Source organism: Odocoileus virginianus, chromosome 18, assembly GCF_023699985.2.
Source record: "Odocoileus virginianus isolate 20LAN1187 ecotype Illinois chromosome 18, Ovbor_1.2, whole genome shotgun sequence".
NCBI classification, from domain to species: Eukaryota; Metazoa; Chordata; class Mammalia; order Artiodactyla; family Cervidae; genus Odocoileus; species Odocoileus virginianus.
In genome coordinates this window covers 29,598,531-29,611,242 of record NC_069691.1, presented here as the reverse complement: position 1 = coordinate 29,611,242, position 12,712 = coordinate 29,598,531, and the positions used below count along the sequence as shown (strand labels likewise).

Sequence of the window (12,712 nt, the reverse complement as noted above, 5' to 3'; positions counted from 1 at the left end):
GTTTGCCAGTATATAATGAGAGCCTTAAATATCCCTGTAGCTCTGCTATTTGTAACTGCTGCTGCATTTTGTTGTTTTGACTTAGTAATTCTTCATTTTAAAGTCTTGTATCAGTAATCCTCAGTACACAGAAAATTTTACACAGCTGAAGTTCATTGCAGTGCTGTTTGTTATAATAGAAAAACTGGAAGCAACACAGTTGACAATACTGCATTGTGTTTGACATTTTGATGAGCATTGTACGTGGATTATTCTATCACAGCAACGTATAATGATCTCTGTCTGTTTTTTAAAATGCAGGGTAAAAGACTTATCAAGGTAGACATCTGTTAAGTTCACACAGCGAGTAAATCACACAGACTGGATTTAAACCAGAGTATCTGACTCCAGAAAGCCAGTTCTCACCCACCTCATTTTGCTACTTCCACATTAGACTGTATAGCATTTCTTGCATGCCTGTGATTTATTCGTAAAGGGCAACAGGGAAATTTCCCTCAATTCTCATTTGATGTTTACAGCAGTTTGGCTTAAATATTGCGTAATAGATCTATTCAGGTGCAGTGTGGCAGTAGAGAGCTTATGTTATCTGAGTACCTCTGCTATTGAACGCAGAGCAACTTGTTGCAATAGTGGATATTTATTGCTTTTGTTTTTTAAAATCCAAATTCCTTCACACATTTGGCTCTACATTAGTGTGTTGCATGAGAGAATTGGTGGATTCTCCATCTCTCTTTGCCTGGACAGAGACCCTCTCCATAAATCATAAGCTAGCAAGACAGACACTTGGTGTGGCTGCTACTGATTGGCTGTTAAAATTTTTACTGGTTTTAATGCTTTAGAAAAACCTCTTTCCACAAAGGATGGGAGCTTTCCTTGCCTATAGAAATTCCAAAGGAAACATGACTTTCAAAAACCCAGCATAAAGAATAAAGTGTAATCCTAAAGCTGACTGTAGCGTTTTATTTAAATGTTTCTGTCAAACAACCTCCCCCTAGTGTTCCCTCGGCACAGTGACCTTGGAAGTCGGAAGAGTCAAAACTGGTCCATTCCATTCGGAGAGGAGACCGTCTCAAAGCAGCCAGGTGCGTAGCTGTGGGATTCATCAAGGTGATGCAGTTCAGAGGCCGAAAGGAGTTCGAAGATGGCCTTTCCCGTCAATCTGTCCAGGGTCCTCAACACAGGCCTGGCAGCTTGGCAGAGCAGCTAAGGGTACAGAGTTTGAGAGATGGGACTGGACAGGCAAGCAAGGTGAAGCTCTTAAGTAGTTTGTGAGTCATTCTGAGAAACTTAATCACAAGCATTCTTCTTTTCTGACATGATTCCTTTTGCATAATCTCAAAAATGAACCAATTAATATATTATAAAGCCTACCAAGATAGCATGTATTTAAGCTGTTTTCATAGCTAACATTTATCAGTCAACATTCAACTGAGAAGAATCGTGTGTAGGTGAACTGTACACGCTCACCACTACGTATAACACAGTGAGAGCCTGTCTGTCCTTCAAGGCCTCACAGTCACCCGTGAATGGCTGCCCTGTGCTTCCTGTCCCCTGGCCCTGTTTCTGCAGTTGTGTTAAGTTTGCATCTGTGTGCAGCTAGATTAAATTTAGAGAAGATTAGCTTGGGTGAGATTATGTTGGAATCAAATTCTTTTACCTTTAATTAGTTACGTCACTGGGCACATTCTTCCTTAAAAAGAAACAAAACTCAGTGGAAACTCTTTATATTGATTGCCTTTCTAATTATTAAATGCCACTATTGCTTAACAAGTATTTCTGAGTGCATTAAAGTAATTATGAAATAAGTCGTACTTAAGGGATGTTATTACTTCCCAAACTCTCTAAGACAACTATTATGTCTTTGTAGATGAGTGAAGCCAGCCTGTCTTCATTCACTTTTCCCCTTTCGGGATCCGGTACATCTGAGTTACTGGAAAGTAGTTCAAAGAAGAATGCACGTAAGATTGGATTGAAACGTTAAGCATGATTTACTGGATTGAATTTTGGCCATCAACACTGATTTTTTCCTCTGTTTTACTTTACCTCTGCAGCTTTCTTCCTCTAAATCATCCCAAACTCTTAATATAGGTGCAAAAATGAGTGCCTGCAAAAATTGAGAGCAGCATGAAGCAATGCCTATGGCAGCATTTCCCATTTGATGTTTTCCCTAGGAGATCTGCTAACATTAGAATCAGTATTCTGTAATTTTTTTCTTACGAAGAAGATTGGTGTGTTTGATTTTTATTTCAGTTCTCTATTTAATGTAATAGCAGTAAATCAGAAGATGCCATTAGTTGAAGCCATCTATTTTTCATAAGATTGCAAAAATTTTGATTGAGAAAATTAATATGATCCTCCTGTGTTTTAATTACATGAAATCATGATGCAGAGGGCTTTTTGGCTTGGAGCATTGGTTGAAAGTTGTTCAAATTGAAGAAACTAACCATATGGCAGTCTCTGTTTGCAGTGTGACTAATATTCTAGAAATTTAGGCACTTAAGTCCGTGGATTCTTTTTAATGTTTCCATGACTTTATTCCTCTCAGCTGTGCACATGTGCCTCTGTCCAAAACACATCCTGTCCCTTGCCTCATTCAGAGTGGATTATGCAGTTGTATAAGCAGTGCTTGAAATAAAAAGGAAGATATGGGATGGTGTGCCATTTTTTTCAGTTGGGAGCCCCTCTGTAAGACAGACATAATCATGTGTGCTAGTAACTTTGACCACCCTATTTCCAAAAACATTGGGGTACCTCACTTAGTCCCACTTAGTTCTAGAATCAACTAAAATTTAAACTATTATTAACATTAAAAATGTGTTAATGATCATATTTTTCTCTTTTTTAATTTACAGTGGCATCTGAAATACAGGGATTAAGAACTGTTGAAATTAAAAAGGTAACGGAGAGAGAGAAAATAGTATAAACTGATGGCTCCAAGGTCGTCTGCATATTTTCCTGTTAGCTGCCTTATTGTTTTATGGTAGCATCTGATAAAATATATATTACATGAAGTGAAAATAGCACAATGTAGACTCTGCTGAATTTCCTTGTTTGAAAAATCATTTTTGGTATACCCTTTATTGCCCAAAATGGTATCAACCCAGTCCCACACAAAATACGCCAGGCCTCTCTAACTTCTTTTATGGATCAGTAAACCTTTGCCTTCTTCAGACTTTCAGAAGTTTCCCATTCTTCTGAAACAGATTCTTCTGACAACTATGTACAACAGAGAAAAGAAAAGCAAATTTAAGTGCTGAGCACACTTGTAGACACTTCATACCATCCCCATTTCATTCAGTAGTCACTGCAGCTCTTTGTAAGAGGCCCGGTTATTTCCATTTTGTCCATGAAGATCTAGAGGTTGATTGAGAGCAGTGGACTTCTTCCAGGCCCCAGCATTTGTTAGTGTGGGTTTCTGGCTTAGAATGCAGGTCTCTGTTGTCCTCATTCCCCGTAATGTGATTTTTATTTGGCCTGTTGTGGCTTCTTTTACCTCCCGAACAGATGCTTAGTTTTCTAAGTCACATTAAGGACTTGTATCAGATAAATTAATGCAGTTTTCTTGGTCATCCTTTTCCTCCCTCAAGTCTAGAAGATCAGAATTAACTATAGAATGTTGTGCCAAAGAGAACAAAAGCCAATAAAAGATAACAGTTTGACCAAAGTATTCTGTCTGTCCCGTGGCAGGGGCCCACTGACTCGTTGGGCGTCAGCATTGCTGGAGGAGTGGGCAGTCCGCTGGGTGATGTTCCTATATTTATTGCAATGATGCACCCAAATGGAGTTGCAGCTCAGACGCAGAAACTCAGAGTAAGTTCTACAGAGTCCCTGGCAGCCTTAGCAAATCTGCCAATAGGTTTTATAAACCCTTTGCATCTGGCCAACTGTTGAAAGCAGTTTGAAATGTCTCTATCAGCTTTTTGATCAGCTAATATAGCTGCAACAGGAGTTGCTTTGAGTAAAAAATGAGGAAATTTTTAACGAAGAATTTGCTGTTGTAAGCAATTTGTCAGTAAATGAAATGGGATAATTTGCAGTTGTTTCTTAATATTTTTATTTGCTTGAAATCCTGTGGAAGAAGTTAAAGCAGAAAGTAGTCTCAGAAAGTATTGGCAGAGTGAAGTGAAATTATTTTTTTGAAGTGAAGTTTTTTATTTACATGTCTTTTTGGTTTAAATGCTCATTGTGCTGGTTTAACTTTATTAAATTGAAAATTATGATTTATGTTGCATTATTTATCAGTTTTGCAGAAGTTTGATGTAAATGTGATTTATAATGTGAAACTACAAAATTTGCTTCAAAATTGAGGGATTTTGCATATGTAGAGTGCTATGATAGAATTTATGCTAACTGCCCAGTTCTGAAATCATGTGAATATTCCATTAGTAACTCAGTCTCTACACAGTAAAATCTGTATGGCCTCATGCCTTACAATTGTCTCAAATAATGACCACTTAAGAAATACTGTGTAAATCATTAATGGTTCAATCTCCCTTTGATATGTGAATTTATGACTGGCACTTTAAAACTGATTGTACGGATAACATGGGGGTCAGAAAAGTTTTCTCTAAAGGACCAGATAAATATTTTAGACTTTGCAGGGCTTATGTGTTTGTATTGCAGTTACCCAACTCTGCCCTGTGAATGCAGCCAAATAATTGTGTCTTGCTTACAACCAGATTTTACTTACCAAAATAATCAGTGGGCCAGTCTTGGCCTATCAGCTATATTTTGCCAACCCTTGACTTATAGTCACAGATAATGTGTATAATAATAATATCCAGAGAATTCTTGTTCACAAATGATAACAGATGCAGTGTTCTTTGGGGGAAATGAAGAGAAGGGGAGTGTGGTTTCCTGCCCCTAGTCCCAAAGATGATAGAACATAGCCATTATGTACAGCTTCTCTCTGTGGTTGCAGCTGCTAGGAATCAGAGGTTTCCTTGGTTATATTTCTGTTGATGATTAGCAGTATATGTGTGGTGTGGAGGCTGGGGAAGCAAATGGTCCCCCTCTCCATGGCATTGTAGCAGATGACTACTTCTCTCCATCTCAGGTTGGGGATAGGATTGTCACTATCTGCGGCACATCCACGGAGGGGATGACTCACACCCAGGCAGTTAACTTACTGAAAAATGCCTCTGGCCCCATTGAAATGCAGGTAAGATTTTTATCCCAACTCTTCCGATTGTGGGTAGCTTGAGGACACATGAGCTTTGATGTTAAAACTATAAAAATGATGAAATTTCCTGCTCGTATTTTATTTACTGTTTCCCTTGAACATAAACGATTACATTGAGAGTTCCAAGAAAATACATAGGAAATACATTCTGTCACATTTTTTTCTTAATATATGTATTATTTCCTACTTTGTATAGGAAAAGTATAAAGGGGGAAAATTAAGGGGGAGAATTAAGGGGGAAAATTCTCAGTCTTGGCAGGATATGATTAATTGCTGAAATTTTCTAGTGGTGTGGTTGAGTGGCTTGTATTCTAAAGATCTTTAGAAAACAGTTGCATGTGATACCATATTTGAAAACATCAAGGAACTTGATAGAATTGAATTAGTAGAATATCCTTAGTGTCACAGATACCTCTGGACCTTATGAAATTTATGTTAACAGAAATGATTAAGTGAATGATGAAATACACATTTTTTAATCCCAGTGCTCTTTTTGAAGAAGAATTGCTGATGTCTTCCTAGCCACATGAGCATGTTTTTCTATTCGTATTTCTCCTGTGTTCAGGTGGTCGCTGGAGGAGATGTGAGTGTGGTCACAGGTCATCAACAGGAGCCTGCCAGTTCTAGTCTTTCTTTCACTGGGCTGACATCAAGTAGTATATTTCAAGATGACTTAGGGTGAGCTCACATACTATGGTTTGTATATCCCTATGAGCCACATAAAGGTGAAATGATGGGAGATGAAGTATAAAATTTGAAAGCCAGGTGTGTCTAAGCTCTTTGAGTTTGGCATGGATTTAGTTTATCAAAGACAGGAAGGCAGGTAGTTGGGTAGAAAACGGACAGGCATGTATGTGTGCTGCTGCTCTTTCTACATTTTCATCTGTTGAGTTTTTTGAAGAAACATTTTAGTCTTGGGGTCAGTCTATCCTTTTAAAAATTTGTGCACTGCCTAATCATTTAATAGATCATACTTTTGAGTTAAAAACTTCACAATTACCCAAAACTTGAGTACAAAAGTATTAGAACATATAGAGAGAAGAGAGGAGCATATTAGAATTTTTTAATTATTTGATGCAGCTTTCATTTTGTTTATCTGTTTTTGTCTCTGATCTTGGGAATACTGATGTTTTTGACTTATTCCATCTTAGTCTTCAGTGCTTCTTCCTCTCACTTTAAATCAGCTGGAAAAAGAGCTGCTACCGTGTACAGTGAGAACTTGCCATGAATATGTTAGGTTAAGGGTGGTATACATGGGTAATAGAATTAGGGTGTTAAGGAGGGCTTCATTACATTATGTAAATTTAAGATATGTAGCGCAGCAGACACTGACAATGGATGCATCCCTAAATACCCATGGTGTTCTCACTGTTGGTGACACAGAGAATTATGTCAGCTTTTGGTGGGTGTCAGACAACCCTCTGATTCATGCAGATCCCTATATATGCCATGTGTGTGTGTGTGTGTGTGTGTGTGTGTGTGTGTGTGTTTGTACACGTAAGATCTAATGGCTCTTGTTTCCTTCCCTTTTCTGTAGGCCTCCTCAGTGCAAATCTATTACACTAGACCGAGGACCAGATGGCTTAGGCTTCAGTATAGTAGGAGGATATGGCAGTCCTCATGGAGACTTACCCATTTACGTTAAAACAGTGTTTGCGAAGGTAAGCTTTCAAATTTTAACTACCCTTTTCCCCCCTAAATGTTCACTAATAGTGGTCAGCAGCTGGCTTATTAGTTTATGGCCTGAGGTAATGCCAAATGGTCAACATTTGATTATTTTCTTGCACAACTCCCTGCAGGAACAGGTCATTAAGTATTTTTGTCCAATTTGAGGTTTCGTTATGTTTAAAGGAATATAGGCTCAAATTGAAGTTCCATGGGTGCTGTCAACAATATACATAAAATTCATGAACTTGAGTTAGACAGTCAGGCCTGATTGTTTTCCTTTGCAAACAAGATGCATATAATTGAATGTCTTTTGAAAATAGGACATGTTAAATATGTGTATGTTAAAGAGCCCTGGCATTTCTTTTTCTTTGCATTTTTTTGTTGTGAAATATAAAATAGGCACAGAAGAGTACATATAATACATATGCAGAATAGCTAAGATGTGTTTATTTTGCAAGTTTCATTTCATTAAATGGAATAGAAAAATAGCTGCTAAAATTTTTGCGTATCCAGCAGCCCTGTCACCTACCACAAATGAGCTCTATGTAAAGGGATTCAGTGAAGAAAAGAAAACCATTGATATATAGTTGTAATCATAGAGCATCCTGTTGGATGGTAAGAATGTTTAGGATACAGTTATTAAAACATTAGTGAGGCTGTTAAAATAATTTAAACCCATATAATTATTATTTGGTGATTTGTTGTGAAGACAATTTTTAGGAACTATAAAATTTGACAAAATTTCCTACAGAAGAAAATTCAGATTCTCAAAATTTTGCAGCACAAAGAAACAATTACATTTAACCTACTAAAAGATTTCATTTAGGGGCTTTAGATTAGTGTTATCATTCTTTTGAATGCTTACTTATGGAGGTTTCATTCTATTATTATTTTTTAACCAATATAAAGTGCTATATCTGTAGCAATCTAACAATGAGCCTATTTTGTGAGATTTTTTTAAAGCCATTGGTATGTCCAAAAACACAAATAGCCTTTGCCAGTAAATAAAAGAGTCATGCAGTCCTTTTTCTCAGCCTTAGAACAGTTTATTTAAGGCATGCTAGTTAGAGCATATTTTAAGAATTTCATCATTATGGGTTCCTCATTAACTTTTCCATATTTTTTATCTTATATTTAATTGCATAATTGCCTACTGTAAGTATGCCTTAAGATAGGGTTGTTCTACAAACAGTAGTGCCTGTATTCAGTCTTAATCACTTAGGGCCCATAAGGAATATGAAGACTCCATCTATGCTTGGGAAGTAAAGAATCAAGCAGCTTAAGCTGCCTTTTGAAAGCCACAGAAAGAATTAGGATTAGAGTTTGCATGACTTGGGCCTCATCCTATGCTTGTCAACATACATGTGGGCTTTTGTGCTCCTGCTGAACTTGAGATTCGGTGGCCCTCATGTCCTTGTCCTATAAAACTGCTTTTGTCCTACAAAACTGCTAATCCCTTGTTTTCTTTCTGTAGGTCTTCTTTACAGGATAAAAAATCTTGGATTCTATGAAATCATTCCTACTAGGCATATTCCCAAATATTCTTTATTAATTTGAGTTCCCACCAACTGCTATGCTGAACAGCCAAAAAACCATCCAGCTAATCTACTGACTGCTAAATTCTCTCTCAAATTGGAATCTCAGTGCTAAAGCCATTTTGGAGAAAGGCTCCCTTTGTGTCTGTTCATCATTGCTTAATGGCTGTGGAGCACCCTGGAGCACTCAGAGCAATGTCTGTGTACACGCGGAGCGGTTTACATTCTTGTTAGGGTCTTCTTCTATTGTGTAGCTGCGAGACAGCATTTTTTTTTTTTTGAGAAGTAAATAAGCCCACTTTATAATTGCAGGGAGCAGCCTCCGAAGATGGCCGTCTAAAGAGGGGTGATCAGATCATTGCTGTCAATGGGCAGAGTCTGGAAGGGGTAACCCACGAAGAAGCGGTTGCCATCCTTAAGCGGACAAAAGGCAGTGTCACTCTGATGGTCCTCTCCTGAATTTGCTGCCAGAATTGAGCCACTTCAACTTCTCCCTCACATCCCACACTATAAAGAGAGTGATCCTGCACATTTTTCCCAGGCTGTCTTCACTGGGCTCTTCTATACTGTAGGAAAAAAAATAACATTTAAGTTTGCTTTGTCATATGGAAATAATTTTCTTACTGACACCCTAGCATCACTTTCCCATTCTCTTTATATTTTGTGATGTAAACTCAAAGAGAAGGGCTCTTTGTTTGCATAGATAAAGCTGGTCTTTCTTCCTGAAGATACCTGACATTTTATAATCAGGTGGGCAGATTTTAATGTGTGATCAGTGGTTAGTAGAGAAAGAAAAAGTCACTCAAAAGCTAACCAAGGAGAAGTGGCTTCATGAAATTAAGGTGAAAAATGAAAGTATAAGGAAGAAAATCTTGAGTTTTATAAAAATGTATTTTGTTAATCTACCTTCTCTCCCCACTTCTAGCTTAGAAAAGTTGTACTGAAAGTCTTTAAAAATTCTTTCAATATTTAATTATTTTAAATATTACTAAAACATTGCATCTGCTAGCTCTAATATATACATATATAGTTTTCTCCAAAAATGGACTTCATGATTGAGTAAAATAGCAGCAATAGGAATCAATGTCCCTAAGTTTGTAAAGAAACCATTTATTGCACATCTTGAGGTTCATTTTCATTTTTGACATATTGTGTAATATTTCCCCTTTCTATAAGTAAAATGATGGCCTTGTCCTGTATTGACTGTGGTTTCTCTAGAAAGCCTCCATGCTAACCATGCAGGCGCATGAAAGGGTCTCTGAATTGCTAGTGCTGGTATGAAGGGGTGCTTTGCTGAAAATGTGTCTGTGTGCTGTGCAATTGGTTTTCAGTTAGTATTAATCTTAATGACAGAGAAAAAAGCAATGTGTTAGTAATTATTTTGGTTGTATGCCATTAGTAAATTGATAGAAAAATTAAGGGGATTAACATAACTTCGTTTCATTGCCTTATATTAACATCTTATAATACAATAGTTTTAAGACTAAGGGAAACAGATGGAGCTGTTTATTGAGACAACTGGTGAGGAATTATCATGTGTTCATTCCCATTTTGGAGCGTGAAACTCCTACATTAGAATATATAAAGTCATTTTGAATATTATCTATATTTGTAACAAAAGTAGTGTACAGATATTTTATTACTGCACTTCTGTGTAAATGCAGAATTGAGTGAATAAATAAATTTCATGGTGCACCAAAAAAAAAAAAAAGGCAGGCATATTATTTTTTTGTTCTTTTTACTGAGAAAGAGCTTTATTGTTCAAAATTTGCAATTTAAAATTGGTTTTTATCATGTCTAACTGAACATATGGTGTCCGTAGTTACAGTTAGAGGAACTTTGGACAACTGCATTGTGAAAAGCTCAATGTTTTTTTTTGCACAGATTTTTTTATGCTAAAGATTCATAAACTCTGCATAGAGTAGAGGAAGAAAACAGTGTTGAAGAAAGAGAGATGTTGTGCCTGTATGTGGTTTTCTGAAATGATATGAGTGAAACAATGTTTTGGATTGTTCTTTAGAGGGGTCAAGAGCTAAAGCATGTTCAGATAGAAAAATGTCATAAAGAAAATTAATTTTAATAACATGAGAAATATGATTTGAACCCTGAGCAAGGAACTGGGGAGCCTTTGTTCTGCCAGTTCTTTCATTAGCTAATGAACATATGCATGCATTCCCTCTGATTTATCTCCTGTGTGAAGTGATAGGTTATTTTATCCCAAATCTTGTTATCAAGTTCTAGATAAAAATTCTGTGATTCTTACATATATAAAATGAATGGATAGACCTACTGCTGCTAAGTCACTTCAGTCATGTCTGACTCTGTGCGACCCCATCCCTGGGATTCTCCAGGCAAGAACACTGGAGTGGGTTGCCATTTCCTTCTCCAATGCATAAAAGTGAAAGGTGAAAGTGAAGTTGCTCAGTCAAGTCCCAACTCTTCGCGACCCCGTGGACTGCAGCCTACCAGGCTCCTCCGTCCATGGGATTTTCCAGGCAAGAGTACTGGAGTGGGGTGCCATTGCCTTCTCCGGGATAGAGCTACACGTTGCAAGAATTCAGGAGATATTCTTCCCAACTATCTCTTGTAAACTGAGATACCTGATGCTACAAAATGCATTTCAGGATCCCAGTGACACAGTCAACTTCTTAGTCACCAAGGAAATGGCCCTTCATCATGAAGGCGTGTCAGGATCCTTTCATGGTTGGCTGCTGGAAGCTGAGCCACCCACTTTTATGTTTTAACTAGCAAAGGTCTTACGGAGGCCACTCTACGGCATGCCCTAGGGAGGCAGCCTAACCGATGGATGTTGGCTTGAGTGTGTGTGAGAGAGTACCACAGTGACAGCAGCCCAAGAGTTAACTGTACGAGTCTGTGTAGCATTGCCCCCAAAATTACATCTCCCAGGAACCTCAGAACGTGACCTTATTTGGAAACAGGGTATTTGTGGTTGCAGTCAGTTCAGTTAAAATGAAGTCATGCTGGATTACAATAGGCCCAAAATTCTTAAGAGAAGGCCAGAGACAGACAGACATAGAAGACCATGTAAAGATAAGGACGAAAAAACAAACAAAAAATATCTGCGGCCACCAGAAGCTTGACGAGACTAGGAAGAATTTTTCCGTGGAGTCTTTGGAGAGACCTTGTCCCTCACTTTCAGACATCTGGCCTCCAGAACAGAGTAAATTTCTGCTGTTGTAAACCACCTCATGTGTAGTACTTTGCAGTGGAAGCCCTAGGACACTATATTCTTGGATGTTTTTATATTCTTAGCTACCATTGCTATGCCTGGCAAAGAGGAGAGACTGTATACATTTTTATTCAGTATGTAGATGATTGAATTATAAGTTGTGGTTAATTCATGGTATTACCTTGTTTTAGTTAAGCCATCTATGGTCTTTATATTGAATTCAAAACAGGAAACAGTGGGAATGCCACTTAGGGGTGCAAAACACTAGGGGAAAGCATCCCTCCTGAACTGCTATTAATTAACAAAGTCGAAGCATGTGGACGTGAAGAGAAGAAGGGAAAAAGGAAGGAAAAGAAGATTTGAGAGGAAAAGAATATAGATGCATCAGCATTAGAGAATGACAGAGGCTTATGCTGCTTACATTATTCCTTCTTGGAAACATAAGATTTCTCTGTGGGGAAGGAAGAAAGTGTTTGAACAAAGAGTTTGAAGACTTGAACATTATAGTATTAATGCCATATGCAACTCAAGACCATGTGCAAGTCATGATTGTGGCTTGCCCGTAATAGGTTCAGTATATTTGTTTGTGTGATTAAATCACACCGATGAATGCCAGACATTTCTGGTTTCTTTGTGACATCTTCTGAGTGATGATGATGGTGACAATGATGATGTGTTTAATTTCAACATCTACTGATACATAGCAGCTGATGTTGCAGTGTGGTGTAGCAAGTCAGTAGAACCCATTTATCAGAATAGTGATGAAATTGGAAACATGAAAGATTAAAATTCATGAAAGGCAAGAAAAAGATTTTTTTTTTCCATTTTAAGGCTCTTGATAAAGCAGATTTTGATTGACTCAAAGAAGCAAAGGAAGCTCTTCCCTGCTCTGAAATTACTGTGCCACGCTGCCTTAGATCTGGTCATCTAGCTTACTGTCTGAGAACGCCAGACAGTGATTTAGTACCTTTCTTCAGATCTCCATCATGGTGAGTGGAGAAGTTGAAAGGATGCCTGCAGGGAGACAAGAATCAATAAGCTTTTGAATTCTAGGTGTGGAAATGTCAAAACTATCATCACCTGCTTTCAGCAGCTCTGGTGTGTTCTTTCGTATCAGTGACAAGTATTCTGGAATGC

The 12,712-nt window shown here is 37.8% G+C and overlaps 1 protein-coding gene across 9 annotated transcripts in view; it reads left to right on the top strand.

Moving 5' to 3' along the window:
* The window catches only part of MPDZ (multiple PDZ domain crumbs cell polarity complex component), a 160,749-nt gene extending 151,165 nt beyond the window's left edge, over positions 1-9,584 (top strand). For all 9 annotated transcript variants that reach the window (XM_070480511.1, XM_070480517.1, XM_070480514.1 and 6 more), the window contains 8 exons: positions 996-1,082; positions 1,868-1,958; positions 2,853-2,896; positions 3,688-3,810; positions 5,057-5,161; positions 5,748-5,860; positions 6,720-6,843; positions 8,698-9,584. In XM_070480511.1, the coding sequence (XP_070336612.1) occupies positions 996-1,082; positions 1,868-1,958; positions 2,853-2,896; positions 3,688-3,810; positions 5,057-5,161; positions 5,748-5,860; positions 6,720-6,843; positions 8,698-8,844 (834 nt within the window). In that variant the 3' untranslated portion in view covers positions 8,845-9,584. The remainder of the gene's footprint in view (positions 1-995; positions 1,083-1,867; positions 1,959-2,852; positions 2,897-3,687; positions 3,811-5,056; positions 5,162-5,747; positions 5,861-6,719; positions 6,844-8,697) is intronic.
* The last annotated feature ends 3,128 nt before the right edge of the window (positions 9,585-12,712 follow it).